General features: G+C 37.0%; 1 protein-coding gene across 1 annotated transcript in view; it reads right to left on the reverse strand.

The window, feature by feature from the left end:
- Nucleotides 1-15,817, reverse strand: part of OTOG (otogelin) — a 100,224-nt gene that overhangs the window by 38,658 nt on the left and 45,749 nt on the right. The window contains exons 25-33 of the mRNA XM_050336791.1: nt 12,076-12,214; nt 11,665-11,799; nt 10,434-10,580; nt 9,725-9,844; nt 8,757-8,873; nt 7,567-7,723; nt 6,476-6,502; nt 3,546-3,713; nt 1,191-1,469 (exon numbers count right to left, since the gene is read on the reverse strand). Coding sequence (XP_050192748.1) covers nt 1,191-1,469; nt 3,546-3,713; nt 6,476-6,502; nt 7,567-7,723; nt 8,757-8,873; nt 9,725-9,844; nt 10,434-10,580; nt 11,665-11,799; nt 12,076-12,214 — 1,289 coding nt within the window. The remainder of the gene's footprint in view (nt 1-1,190; nt 1,470-3,545; nt 3,714-6,475; nt 6,503-7,566; nt 7,724-8,756; nt 8,874-9,724; nt 9,845-10,433; nt 10,581-11,664; nt 11,800-12,075; nt 12,215-15,817) is intronic.

Consider the following 15,817-nt stretch of genomic DNA (forward strand, 5'->3'; position numbering starts at 1 on the left):
ACTTGCAGTGATCTTGAAAGTATATATACCACACAAAAGCCAGTGGATTCAGCAAGTAGTGGTTCTCAGTGAATTTCATAAAGTGATATGAATACATTTGATGTATCTGATACATCAAGTCAAGCAGAAGCTAAAGCAAAGAGTGGTTTCTTGAATAATCTGCTTTGCTTTCTTTTATAGGGAAATATAACTTCTTGCCTATTTTTCTTGATCTGTAAGGCCACCTTCATTTCAGCACATGGTTCCCAAGTGTTTAAGAATATGTAAAGACAGTTATTCCAATTATTTCTTTTCCTTAATAATCTAAAAAAGAAAGACCTTGATTGATTAATGATTTTTTTATGGTTTTTCATCAGTTCTTGTAGGAGCAACTTCTGCAGCCAGCTCCTGTGAATGGCCCTAGGAGTATCTTCTTTTTCTCCTCCTAAAGTCTCAGTGGAATGGAACAATTATGGGAATGGGAATCTCTCAAATAGATTTTGAGAGAAACACTCTCACAGCAGCCTGTGGTTTGTATTCAAGAGCTCTAGCTGCTCAAGAAATGGATATCTAGATCCTCAAGAAAACGTGAATACCTCCAACTAGATGATGACTCAAACACTAGGGGTTAACATCACAAAAGTCAGAGCGTCTCTGAGTGGGCAGTAGATAAAAGTAAAGGTGTTTTTCAGGGGAAACATGACTTCTGAGGAGGCCATAAAGCTTGCAATGAGATGGTACTGTACAGAAACCTCTCTCTTGGCAGCAGGCAAAGAGAAAGGAGGAGAAAATGTCATCCACCAACCTTAACTTTTAGAGATCCATTCCATTCTTTTCTATTCCCTTCATTAATCCATTATTCATGAGCATGAATTTTCTACTCCTTTAGAATTTTGTTACCATCTAAAAGGCCAGTATTGCCCACAAACTATACACCAGGATATGTATTTCCAAAACCAGTTGGAAAACAAAACAAAGTTGTATGTTAAGCTATTTACTGGCTTTTCACAGAATCTCATCATCATGACAACACTCAGGGATTTTAGAACCTTTTTACATTTTGAGCCTGCACATCATGGAGTACCCACAGCTCCCCGTGAGGTAGGGGAGAAGTACGCAATCTCATAGCCTCCAAAAATATCTATACCATTTAGGCTGGATTTTCACAGGGAGCAAACTGCTGCTCATAAAATTAAATTTTAATCACCTACCTACAAGTTTAAAAAGGGTTGACAGTCTGAATTCCTCTGAATGATGGTACTTCACAAGCTCAACTGAAGAGGCTGAAATGTGGATGAAATATCCTGGTTTTGCAAATGACTCAAAGGAACTGTATCCTGAAATCCATGTATTCTTGTGAATGACAAATGTAGATCTGTTGTGAAACTCTTCAGTTTTTTTCCATTTAGAAAGAACAAGAGTATTATTGGAGACCAAGTGAAGAAAATAGTTTGGTCTCTCAGCTGTTTCAAATGAAATCAAGTTGGAATCTGAAAAACAAAACCAAATACACAGAGCTTGTTTACTCGCTGATATATGCATAATAAACTAAGCTCATTCTGATGTACCAATACTGATATTAATAGTGTGAGGAATGAAAACTGACTTTGGCCTTTCCAGTGAAAACAGCCTGAACCTTGTAAGAAAATACACTATGTATGGATTTCAGAGTGCTAGATTGTGATGGATATTTACTTTTCTAAGTACTCTACAGATTTCAAGAGGAATACAAGCAGATTAAAACATTTGCCCACACCAGGATAAAGGAATATAGCCCTGCAGTCAAGCAGAACTTAATTTGCAGTCTTTGCTAAACCATTTATTTAATAAAAATTTAAACTTCATCTGACTAGCTTTACAAGTAACATTTGCCGTCAGGAATTTATAGCTTAAGAGCTCAGCCTTTCATTAAAAACAAATTACAAAAACATATTTTGCATTCAGCTCCCTACCCCTTCCTCTAAGAATGTTACAGCAAAGTCTGCTTTCTGGCAAATGGCCCCTCATGATACCTTACCCTGCAATCAGCACTGCTGATTTCAAGCAGCCTCCATACAACCAATTGCAGAACACCAGACCTTGAGCCTGTTACTGGCATCTGTCGCTCACAGAATTACTTCATTCTGTTTTGCTGTAAACTCTGCTGTTCTCTTGAAAACAGTCATTAAACTACTGTAAAATCAACTAACATTCCGGGACTGGGCAGAATTACTCAACAAAAAAAGCATAAACCCCAAATTATCTCTATTAAAAGGATACATTATCACATTCTGGCATAACGCTTCTGGAAGACTACCTTGTTTTCTAAGCATTAGAACTTCAATTAATCCAAAAAACCTAGCAGTTCTAGTGAATGTTTTTTATTATTTGTCTGTAGCAAGAAGTAACAATGGACAGTCAGCGTGATTTTTAACACCTGCTGTGTAGCCAATCAGTGCATCAATGCCCAAAGCTCTCCACTGCCCGAGAATGGCCTGAAACTGGTAAAAGACCTGCATTTTGCCGAGGTGCTAAAGAATCCAGAATTTTCTATGAATGATATATCCTATTGATCATACAAACTCCTCCACGACCAGATGACGAAATTCCATTTGTTCAAATTGGACTATAAGGCACAAATTCCATTTGCCAGGTTAAATTTTGAGCAAGAGATTTTTATATGGAGTAGAACAGTAGGACTGACCTTCCATTTCCAAACATAAACGGAATGCAATGTACAAGTGCCTCAAAACTATGACTAATAAAAGAAATCTGGCCCTAGATATTCTGTTACATGAGTTCTTGTGTCAGTTCTTCAGGCAGCAGTATTAGTAATCAAATGCTTGTCATTTTTTCAACTGACCCGTAATCCTTTGATTACACAAAGACAGCCACCTTCAGGCTGTCCAAAGAGCTGATCGGGGGACTCTGAGCAGTAAAACTCTATTGAGACTCAAGTGCTCTATGGGCATTAAAGTTGTGTATGCAGATGACTCTAGCATTTAATTAATGTCACAAAAGCTGAATATACTCTTCTAAGTTATCTCCACCTGTGTGAAGGTGTGTAAGACATCTTTTGTCTGCTGAATAGGCACCATGCTCCTTTAGGGGAAACCTAAGTCAGCACCTGAAGGAGACAAATTTGTAGTACTCAGCATTAAAGAGCTCAGGTTAGTGCCAGGGGGCATCTCTGTACAAGTGGGTAGACAATGAGCAATGGTGGCAGAGCAAGTGAAGTAGGGAGCACTTTTCTTGCAACATTTCTCTCCCATTCTTTCCCATGTCCCAGTTTTGGCAGAAGAAAGGTAAAGGGAGCAACACATATCTGGAACACTAGGCTACAATACCAGTTTGGTGCCTCTGAAGGTTGGGGGAAGTTGTTGCTTTTCAGCTAAAGGTATCTGTTTATAAAGCTACGACCACCCAGCTAAAACCAACCAAATTAAAATTTTGGCATTGAAGTGCACATTCAGTTGGCAGATAAAGAAAATATTTTTTCGACCCAGGTCTATTCTTAAACACAGGTTTGTATTCAAGGGCAGAATTTGCTCTGTCTTAATTAAGATGCTAGGTTACTGTGACTTTACCATGTGCCTTGGGTTTATAAAGTCCTGAAGTCAGCATAAAGCTCACTATGTGTCCAGGAAGAGTATCTTCTTCTCTCACTGGGAAAACAACACCACCCATCAATTTCACTGCCATCAGAAATTTTCCATCCAAATAGCTGACCAGTTTGTATGGGCCCTTTCCCAGAGCTGTTGAGAGAAAAACCACAATTATTTTTCATGTTAAGTGTCACAAATGCTTGAGCTCTAAACATTAGGACAGAGCACATAATGCAAAACACATCTCACCATTCTGAAAATATATCTAGGTGCCATGGACTAAACTATAATGGCAATCAAAATAAAGTCAAACTCTCTTAGAGAATACCTGTTCTTAAAAATGTCAAGAATACCTACTTTTAATTTTCAAGACTCATGAGTAGCTTTTCTTTTTCCTCTCTCTCATCCACTTTGGTTTCACAGTTACTTTATTAAAGTTAGCTGACCCCTCCATTATTTGACTTAGAAGTAAAGAATGTGTCTGTAGACCACCCTAGGATCCCTCTAAATTGTCTATTTGTATGGTCAAACTGATTATGTGCTTCTTACTATTCTTTAAAACCTCTGCAGAAGTGTCTAAAGTGCGAGGTATTTTGCAGGGAATAAAAGTTTGTTGTCATTAAGTATCAAACAGTGGAGATATAAACATAACACCGGGAAGTAAGACAGGAAGAAACAGGCATCATAAGCAAAGGAATGGTCACGTTTTACCTACAAGTAAAACATGCCAAAAGCATGCAAAGTTATGATTTCACAAATCTTAAAATGTCACACCTTCTCATTTAGTTCCAATTTCACTGCAGAAAAATATTTTAAAGTTTATTTTTAAACCTTTGAAACTCTTTTTGTAGAGTTCTCTGTTAAAATCAGGCGTTTTAGACAACACCTGAGCAATTCACCTCATTACAATGTTACTCACAAGCCAGGTAAGCACACATCTGAGATAGAAGTGTCCCAGAACTTCTCAGCTGGCAGTTGCAGCTAATACCATTGACCTTTAAAACCTGTTCAAAGAGGTTAAAAGCTTGGACTGCAATTTGCAGCCAGCCCTCATATGCTGGTTCTCACTAATCTTAAAATTTATTAAGAATTCTGAAATCCTAAGAAGGCTGCACTACAGCCAAAGGTTTAGATTCTAAAGCCTTAAAAAAGTAACCAGGTAGGACAGAAGTCCATGTTCAGCTAAACATGTACAATGATAGCTCATCACCTTCAGCACAGGGAGTTGAAAAATATTTTTAAAATTACTACTTTAAACATTCAGTGTTCTAGAAGTATTATTATATCTTTAAGTCTCATATCCCAGGCCCATCCAAAACCTGTGGGACCACAGCCACCAGCTGACAATTTTCCCTTTTCAAAGACCATAGATTCTGCTTTCTAGAAGGACTGGAACTATGTCACTCTGGATTCATGACCAAATCACACAGAGAAAACATCTCTCTTCTCTAAGATGATTTCTAAACCTTCTTCCTCTCTCCAAAACTAAGTAATTCTAGGTCATGCTGTAAGTGAGGTAGAGAAGAAAATCTTCAGCGTGGAGATGATTTTTTTTTCCCCACTGGCAGCTCAGAAACTCTGTATGTTGAATACTGATGAGTTGGATTAGCAAACAGTAGCAAGGTACAAAGTAAGAAGTATGTGATAAACACTCTTATTACAAGGTGGGTCACATGCATGTACTCTCCACTATTTCAACTAATTTCTGTCAGTAACAAATTTCTTCAGTAACAAATAAAACCAATAACATACCTTAAAAGTATGTGTTAGCATCAAGTTTGACTATTACCACAGATGTTAGAGGAACTGTACTTTCAATGTTAAAACTGCACTAAGATTATCTAGTATCAGACTAGATATATTTCATTTATAAAACAAAACAAAAAAACCCAAACCAAACAGGAAATGTAAAACTTCAACCACCTCTTATGTTCAACTGTCCTTTATGTAAATTAATTTAGAGGCTTAAATAGTGATCTAGATGAAATTCCCATGCATTAGCTATTTGACCTCGCTCAAAATCTTTTCAGCAGTCAGTGTACAAGAAAAGCAGGTTTCTTGGCCATATTGTTTGGTCCCTCTCTGAGATGTTTCTGGGAGTGAGCTGCTGCAACATCGAGTCTTACAGAAGACCAAAATACCACAAATCATGTGGATAGATAGGCTCCTACATGATCTTGATAAAAAGAGTTATAGAATAAATAGCAGGAGTCCTGACCATTTCTCACGTCAGGCTGGCTTGCATGCCATGTCTAACTATGCAGACACTGGCAATGTAGCTTTAAAATAGTCTGAAGATGGATTCCAGTATTAACAGGGCAGTACAGCAGCCAGTGCAGATTCAAGGTTTACTCCAGCACCTTGCACAAGTTTTGCACTCCTTGCTGAGAGCCACTGTCATGCAGCAGCAATTCTTGCTGCTCGGGAACTTAAGGCTAGGCCAGATATACCTAAATGGAGAGTTATTCCCCATCTGGGGACAAAAAGTTGTCATACCTTAACAGCTACCTCCCTCTGAAGGCTGCACAGGAGACCATCAGTGATTTAACAGACCCAGGGGGAATTAGCTTTGAACTGCATTATGTCCTAAGGAAGTAGTGCCACTGGTACTATTTAGTTGAATAGTCTACTGATCACTTAATGATTTAGTTGTTTAATTGTGGTCTATCACTGCAAAGAAAATTAGCTAAACATATATTCTTGGGAAGGGTCCGTGAATAAAAAAAAAGTATTATGACATTAAAAGTCTTTGAAAAAGAAAAATAAACCAGTATAACATAATCTCAGCTATATAAAAAATAAAATATTCACAAGTGTTTTCATCAAGGTGATTATTTCTATACGAAGTTCTAAGATTAATATAAAGAAACAGACGATTCTACTGACATTTTATCAACTCCTTTAGGACTTACCTTTGTTGAAATATTCACAATCATAAGCTAAAAAAAAAATAAAAGAAAAGAAATTCAGTTAACAGGCATTCTGCAGATAGAGTGGTTTTCTATTACCCTTTACGATTAAGATGTAAGCCAATGCTTGGCCAAATTAGATGATACACAAACATTTATTAAAAAATTATTGCCAAATATTTACTTCATTTCTTTAGGTAAAATACTAATTTAAACCACACTAATTAAATACTTAATTGGTATATAAAATACTAATTTAAACCACTACCAGATTTAAAGAAAGCATTGCTTCCCAGCAGGAAATACTAGGCTTACATACATACAGTTGTCTTTTTGTGACCTCTAGTGGCTAAGGCTGAACTTTGTTGTTTTTCCATGCTCTCACTAAAACACACAAACCTTTTCTATCAAAAATCAGGAGCAATCCCTTCACTCTGTGGCCAATTTGCTATGTGACTCTGACCAAGCTGCATACTCTCTCTGTAAGAGCAAAGTTAGAAAACTGCTTGTTTCCTCCCATTCTTTATATCCTGCCCTTTTTTATCACATCTTTGGGGAAATGACTGTCTCATATTAGGCATTTCCACCAGGTGCCAGAGAAAAAGGCCTTAGATTGTTTTACAACTTCTAAGCATTGTTGGATAAGGATACTAAAGTAAAGCTTAAAACCCATTGTTTTTCTTCAGAAGACTTTTATATTTCACACTTGATCTGGGAAATCTAGTAAGGCAGCTATGTTTCCTAAACCTTAATAAGAAATAAAGTCCTGCTGAAAACAGAAATTGCCTAAGCTGTTAGCTTTGTACCTTTGGTTTGGGGGATGCATGCTGTACCCTAATATAAACTTCCCATTATTTTCCTTTCACATCATAGGGCAAGGAATTAAAAAGAGAAAAGGACCACTCTCAAATACAGCAAGAACATAATCCACCAAAATGAAATCAGAGTGAGAGGCACCAACTCATCTTCCTACCAGTGTGGCTTAGTGATTCGATTCATAGCCCAGGTACCCTGATGTGATGGATTTTTCACGTCTGTCTCTCATGCGTGCAGGCAGCGGCAGCCATGGGCAATGCTGGTTTAAGTAAACTTACGACACACTCTAGGAGACCTCCAGTCTACTGCAACTCCATGCTGGCAGCACTGATGGGCATATGCTGATACACTTGTACAGAAACACTCACAGTCACCTCCTTGGTTACAACCACATGTATCTGTCAAGCAGTTGGAATAAAACCAGGTGACGTCAATCTGAAAATGAAAATATCACTTGTCAAAAATATTCATACAGACACTGCCAACCAACACCTTGATACAAAGCTATGACTCTTTCAGAAGTTAACATATCAAACTTTGAAGTAATAAACATTTTACTTTAAATGTTTCCTGAAAGACAAGAAGAAAGGTTTGTAAGAACACATCATCTTGTCCAGCACTTTAGAATTAAATCAATAAGCCATTAAGAACAGGTAGGCTAAGACGTGGATGTGAGCTTGTGTTTCATATGGTTTTGTAATATTTAAGCCCTACATGTAATATTTAAGACTACAGAGAAACTTAAGAAATAACAGACTTTCTAAGCTGATCACACATCAGTAAACCTCAGAAGTGTTGAGAAAGTTAGATACACATAAGATGTAAGAAATAACAAAGTAGATGGACAACTCTTTATGTGAAAGTGTTTCATTCTCTTCATATTACCAGACAATTTCACAAGAGAATTTGTCATTTTTCACTTACAGTATTTTCAAGCTTTTAAGCCATGCACACTGTCTCAATACCTGAACATCTTGGGAGTGTAATTTTCCATGTAAGACTTAGCACTGGAAAAGAGCTTCTCCCTCATCTGATACTGCCTACCTAAACGTCAGTTTATTTATATATATGTGTGCTATATAATACATTTGAGGAAAATAAGGTAAATAATAATGCTTGAAATTAAAAAAAAAAAAAAAAAAAACAACAACTCAAAATGGGTGTGTTTTTGTCTGCATTATTTACAAAGGAGACTACTAGGACTACCCATACTGTAGAAGACTAAATTGGTGCCGAAGTCCCTTCCTGTCTACATCAGCTAAGTGCAGACAGTCCAGTTGGACATTCACATTTTAGAATCAGATTAAGTATGGGTTAGACCTTCTTTGTGTTCTCTTTTGCTAGTCAAAACTATTATGTAAAGGAAGGCAAGATGAATGAAGATTTCAAGTGCTTCAGGTTTAAAAGTAACATTTTTCTCTACTGATATGTTCACTTTCACTTGTTTCTATACATGGCCACAACTCACCACTGGATGGCAAGCTTCAAATGCTTCACTTAATAGTATTCCACATTCCTTCTTGGCAAATGGCTCTCTAAGGGGATTCAAACTGCATGGATTTCGAATATCAGAGCTGTCAACACACTTAAGCAGAAAGCAAAATTAAGGTGAGAAACTTTTTTCAGAACCACTTTGTGTCTGAACTTATAAAGCAGAGTTCTGTGGCTTTTTTTTTTTTTTAAGAGAGGTAAACCACGAAACAAAGGTACTGCTTATGAAACTAAAACAGGACTAAGATACAGTATTAAAAGGTGATGCTAATCTGAAGAAAAGGAAAATTACACAAGCTGAAAAAACATTTTGTTTATCTGAAAGCAGCAGAAAAGCACACATGTACCCATAGGTCCATCCAGAGCTGCCAGGCAGTCCCAATCTGCAGTCCTTACACCTGAGCAGTCTCACTTACATAAATATCAAGGAGCACTTGGACAACATACATTAGAAGTGTCAGAAACCAGATATTTTTGCTCTAACTACTAGGAAGTGACATTTCTATGGACACCACTAGACACATGGCATTAAAAAAATCGTTCAGTTTTTAACTTTACAGCATATGGAAAGAATTTTTTTCTTTCCATGCTAGGGCTGCAGAGTTAAATATTTCCCAGCTATGAAAGATCAGCTAAACTGACAACAGAGTCTAAAGTGAACCCACAACTCTTCTATTATACAAAAAAATTATGGTTCAAATGTCTTCCAAAATGTTCAGAATATTGTACAGCATTTTTCTCTAAACTATTGCACTGTGTAGGCAAAAAAGGTGATTATTTTCTTTTCCTTAACAGATTATGGCATCTGTAAGAAGCCCTGATACTGTCATTTGCATTGCTGCCTGACTGATACTTCCATGAATGAATTTCTGATTTCATTCTAGATAAGTTATGCGACATAACAGCAGAAAATCTACCAGCAAACACATTATTTTTACTATGTACCTCTACAGCTGTCCAGCTGTTTCCAAACTCTTGAGAGTTTGTTAATTCAAAATTATCTGGAGTCCTCAATTCATTTACTGTCTTCAAATCAAAATTTCCACATAATCCAGTCAATTCACCCTGGTAAAAAAAAATTAGACACATAAATACATATATAAAAACATTTTTACTACCACCCATAACAACTTTCAAAACTTTTGTCTTCAGTTACTCAATTATAAATTTGTCAGGTTTTGATCCTTCTTCAGCTAAATTTCAGTCAAAGCAATTTAGATTTTTGTGATAATAAAGCTATGGAGAATATTTTTATTTTGACAATGCCCATAATATTCCCTTTCAACTATGTATCCTCAAGCCTTTGAGAAAGCAGCTGATCTTTTGTTCAGAGAACTGAGCTGTTAGCCACTTATGTGCTTTTCTTTTGCTTCAGCAAAATAACATCTACTCCAATCATGTAAGGAATGAGTACTGAAGCAGAATTTTCCCCCAAAGATATTTGTTTCTGTTGTTACAGTGGCTGTACAGTAAAGAGTAACTAAAAAAAAAAAAGATAAATGAGAATGAATATTGTAACTGACAAGGTAGTTTGAATTTTTTTCTTCTTGATTTCTGACACATTGCCTAGTCTCTGAATAAAGATAATGTCTTATGTAACAAGATTTACATAAACACCTCAAAGAAATGACCATAAGCGTTGACTTTCACCTACCTGCCACTGATGACCCATCTGGACATGAACTGTTGTTCTCTGATCCCAAAGAACGGTGATATGTTCATCAGGAAAATGAACAACAGTGAAAAACCCAGCTTTCCATAACTGCATTTTCTGTAGGTCGTCTACGTAACTAGATAAGCTCTGTTCAAAATAAAACAAGGGAGCTTACAATGTCTTCATGTCCACTTGGCAGGAAATGAAACGCCTAAATGAAATAATCTACATGGTTGTCAAACGTAAGCCCAAAAGAAGACAGAAGGCCACATAAGCACAAATGCTCAAGCAAAAGTGGTCTGGACTTTGCTTGTGAACTGTATTGTATTTTTATGACTTTCCTATTTCAGAAGTTGATTATCAAATTTACAGGATGGGTAATGGCAATTGGAGTGAAGATTAAAATGTTAATGGTTCACCTGGGAGGTATAAGGCTAGTTTTGAGGTTCCTGATTATGATTTTCCCCTCAACTATGCCTAATTCAGTCTCAGCCACATGCCTTTTTTTAATATGGATAGGTAATAAAGGCACATGGAACAACTTCTCGAAATAGAAAATTGTCTAAATATGTCCATAGATTACAATCTTATTTACAGAAAGCTTTCATCTCTCCATCCAATAACACTCAGATCCCAACTTATCTGTAGCATGGATTAAGATGTCTGGTTTAACTACGCAATACCTCAAACAAAGAGATTCAACTTCCCTTACATAGTCAGTCTATAAACTGTCAACAGTACTATTTATAGTGAAATTACCAGAAATACTAAATGCTTACAGCAATAGAATTTACAGCTTGGCCAAAACAAAAATTACATTCAGGCTATGGAGGGCTGTGTATACCAGGGGCTGTAGTTTGGGGGGGCAGGAGGGGTTAACTGTGTAGAAATATTCCTCTTATACATTCCAGACCAGAATAAACTCTTAATTCTAGTGGAATTAAAAGCAAAATTCCCACTGACTTCAAAACACCCGGATTTTTCCTAAGGTGATAAACAGGAATCAAGTCTAAACAAAAGAGCTACAGTATCTCAACTAACACTTTTGTCAAATACAGACAAGATTTAGTTTAATGTTTCCATTGAACAACACAGATATGATGAGCATTCACAGTAAAAGTATTTACACCTTTGCCTAAGGTGGCACAGTAAGTTTTTGGTAATGAAAGGAAGGAACACCCACAGAAGTACACACAATACTTATTCATCAGTGGTAGAAACTGAAACTTACTGGATTTCCTGTTTCATCATCAAATACTAAAAAAGACTTTCCAACGTTAATGAAAATGTTTTTTCTGCAAATGATACCAGTACTAAAGCAGTCAATGTTCTCTATTATAACAGAAAGACTGGTTGAAGAAGTACTCTGGAGAAAAATAAAAAAGAAATGGCCACTTTTAAATATACTAATATAAATATATATATAAATATATACATATATATACACACATATAATATATACGTATATATACAAAGTTCAATTAGCAGAAACCTCAAATTCTAGACAACATTAAAAATGAAAAAACAGTATGCAGGACTCAATAGAATGTACAGATAGGAAATAAGTAGAATGGTAGATTTCAGGAGGTAGTTTTAAATCCAGTTTTAGAGAGCCTTTACCAAAAAAAAAAAAAAATCTCACCTTAACTAGGTAAACCTTACAAGTTCCAACAAAGTCAAAAGTCAGTCCATCAAACGTCCTGTAATGCCGGTCCCCATACGCAGTACACATTGATGGGCAAGGATGGAAAGTGCACTGAAATGATCCGTGCTGGCAAATGCTGAAAAATGTATGACCAATAACAGTAATATCAGCTGCAAGCCCAGAAAAATTATTACAGCTATTACACTGAGAAGTAAAAAAAAAAAGCCATGCAAGTGTGATGAGTGTGGATGGAAGCATTTTGAAATGCTGTCTAAAAGCAGCATACATAAATTGATTCTCTGGAAAAAAAATGTACATATTGAACTCATACTGTCTATGCTTCTTATTCTGCTAGAATTTATAGGCTCCAGAAAATATAGACATCAAAACAAGAAAAAAATACCACCCAAAGTATATACAATTTATTCTCTACTGGCACATCAATAATGTGCGACAAGGACAAAGCTTTTTTTTTCAGCTTTTCACTGAACATTTTTTTCTATACAGGCTGAATCCTAGAATAAAAAATTAACATGTCCTGTTACTCCAGTCTTTATGCATCCTCTGCTTGAATGAGAATTTCACAGAATACAGAGGAAACATTTCAGTAACGTTATTTTGTTGTTTAGATTCTTTGAAAGAACCATGTTTTGGGTTGTTGGAATTATTTTTTTTCCTGAAGTCTACATATTGTCACCCCCAAATCCTAGTCTAACATCTTAGTGGCTTCCAGAATAGTTCAAGTTCCATCTATGGCCACCTTAAGCATCAAAGGGCTTTCATCACACATATACTAAGTGATTGTTCAGACCTTCCTGAATTCCCTTTGCTTTGTAAGAGGCTTTGCAGCATTGGATATTATGCATCTTTCTGCATCACCCTCCTGCAATTCAAATAACATTTTCAGAAACTCCGTAAGTTTTATAAATAGTGGATACAATTTTATTTCCTGTCTCCACAGGTAACCTCTAAAATGTTATTTTTATGTTTCTAAATGGATGCTTTAAAAACTTCTCTTGATAACGACAGCAGAGCTGGTGTCCCAGTATATCTTTACTACAGGTATATTTATAAATACCTATCTCGCATTGGCCTTTTAAGCCATCAGCATGCTTGTAGCAAGCGTGGGTAGAGTCCTTCCCAAATCTTCGTTCATGAAGCCCAGCCATGATGATTTGTAAATATAGGTTAACCTAAATACAGCATGTGGTGTAATTATGGTACCTAAGTTTACTTTTCTAAAACAACTGATTTTTAATTTCCTCATTAAATGAATGCTTCATATTTTACACCTAAAGTATTAATCTGACTTTGGGAAATACTGGATAAATTGCGAACATTTGGCATCTCCTATGCTGAAGCACCAAGCAGTATGAAGTGTTTTCTGAGTATAACTTTTTGTCATTATAGCTTTTCCTTTTCTGTTTTTATTGCTATCATAGGGTCAGAACACCACTGTTTTCCAAAGAGCAACAAATATCCAGAAAATCTAGGCAGCTCCAACTACTAATATCATCTTCCTCCTGTCCCCTTATCAGGTAACTTGCACCAACATGGAAACTTTGTCCAGATTTTTGAAGACTCTGCTTATCCTGTCATGGATTTGGCCCCAGCGTTTGCATTTTGTATAGGTACATATATAAATACACTAAGCACATGGCTAAAATGAGTTAAAAGTATGATATATGAAGTGTTTGCTGTACCAAAGCACGAGGAGACAGCAGCAGAACTTGTCCAACTAACCCTAATCACCTCAAAGTGGTACCTAAGGTAGGAACTTAATCAAGCTGATCAAGAGAGAGGCAGATGGAAGGAATTATATTTGGACTGAAAGACTAAGTGCTGCTTCTCCTGTTCTCTGTGAGACATTAGATTTTAATTTTACTCTTGGCCTACTCAAATCCTCCTCCACATGCCGATCTGTTAAGGATTCATGCGGAAACATTTCTAAAATGTAAAGAGCGGGGACCTCCTTTTCATAATTTCTTTTTTCAGAAGTCTTAACATATTTCAGTCAGAAGGAAGGGATTAAGAGGCACACATTGTCTTCAAAGTCCTCTGCACCAGGCTTGTTTCATACTAAGTGAACTGACATTTAGTTATCAGAATCTAGAAAGTCCTACTCGGAAAAGCAGAACTATCAGCATCTTCCAAACTTCAATGAGCTTTTTAAAAAAGCATATTTCCAAGAAGTATTTGTTTAAGAACAGAAGGCCCAATCCAGCAGCCCATGGACATTAACCAGCAGTTGCTCGATGGTCTCAACATACGACAGCAAAGCAGCACTGCACCACCCATCTTACCTTGCACAGCACAGCACCAAAACGCTGTGATACCCTCAACATTAGAACCTTTTGTGTTAGAACCTTGACAGCACATGCTAAAAATTTCACGGCACTTGCACAGAAAACAAAATTCAGAAAATCTAGAACCACAGTTCAGCAAGATCCCAGAGCTTGGGCTGAAAGTTCCTGACACTTCAACGGTAGTTTTGCCAACTTAAGAAATTATTTTATTTACAATTTTACCGTTCAATAGATAAATCAGATTAATAGTTATACTGTTAATACTACATCATATGTGAGTAAGATGATATTTAATATCAATGTATTTATCAATTAATATCAATGTAATATCAATTATAATTGCTATGAGTGCCTAAAGGGGTTTGTTTGCAAAGAAGTATTCTCATGCTTTGAACATTTCCCTCAAAATATCAAATACACTCCTGCATGCACATACAGCAGACTCAAAGACTTCATTTGCTTTGTATGAAGCAGAGCTTGTTGCAGACTCCCATCTGTCAGCAGACAACTGATTGCCAAAAAGCTATTATCACTTAATCTATCTTTGCTTCTGGACATGGAAGACTAGAAAAACCATGACAGCCTTAAAGATCTGTACATGAATTAATGATAATGCCTGGCCTGAGGGAAAAAAATAAAAAGAGAGAAGGCTAAATATCCAGTATCCTTCCGCCTGCACTGCACTGCAGCTGCCTTTGGTGAAGTCTCGTACAGATTAAATGGGATATAATAAATTCTTTCTGATGCAAGCAATCCCACACCAGGTCCAAATGGAGAGGCCTTTGGAAATAAGGGGGTGAACAACCCGGTCGCTTTACCTGCCTGCCCGGTGGAGATGGCTTGTAAGTCGCTTCACCAGTCGACCAAAGGGCTACAAATCTCTTCTAGAGCAGATACTGAGGACCTGACGAGAGGCAGAGGTAGGCAGTCAGCGCAAGGCTGGAGGGGGCAACGACATCCAGACAAGGCAGTGACTAGTGCTGACTGGAGAAGCCTTCACTGTGCCAAGCTACACTAAGCTGCAGGCCAGGAGCAGTAGTTCACCAGGTGACCCCAGTTAAATGTTCCTGGTGAGCTACAAGAAGGGGACAAATGGAAGGAACTGCTCTGCAGAAAAGCTGGAGGCTACACCACTACCACAGTATCTCAGTGCTTGACAAATGATTTTTCTGAGGCTCTGGTAAGACAAGTAGCACTGCTTAGTGCCAGCTTGCAACTTTCAGCTGTGGTCAGAGAAGAAAACAGATGGAGACCATCAGGAAAAAAGTTTGTTTCAGGATCATGCAGATGTGGAATATTGTCACACATCTTGTGAAACTTATTAAAATGGTAATGTAACACATTCTACTGAGTGCTCAAGAAACCTTCACAGGGTAACATATCTGTACCTATATGCTGCATTTACAGCACTGGATAGTAAAAGGAATAGGTTT

Source organism: Myiozetetes cayanensis, unplaced genomic scaffold, assembly GCF_022539395.1.
Source record: "Myiozetetes cayanensis isolate MyiCay16 unplaced genomic scaffold, myiCay2020 scf6-25, whole genome shotgun sequence".
NCBI classification, from domain to species: Eukaryota; Metazoa; Chordata; class Aves; order Passeriformes; family Tyrannidae; genus Myiozetetes; species Myiozetetes cayanensis.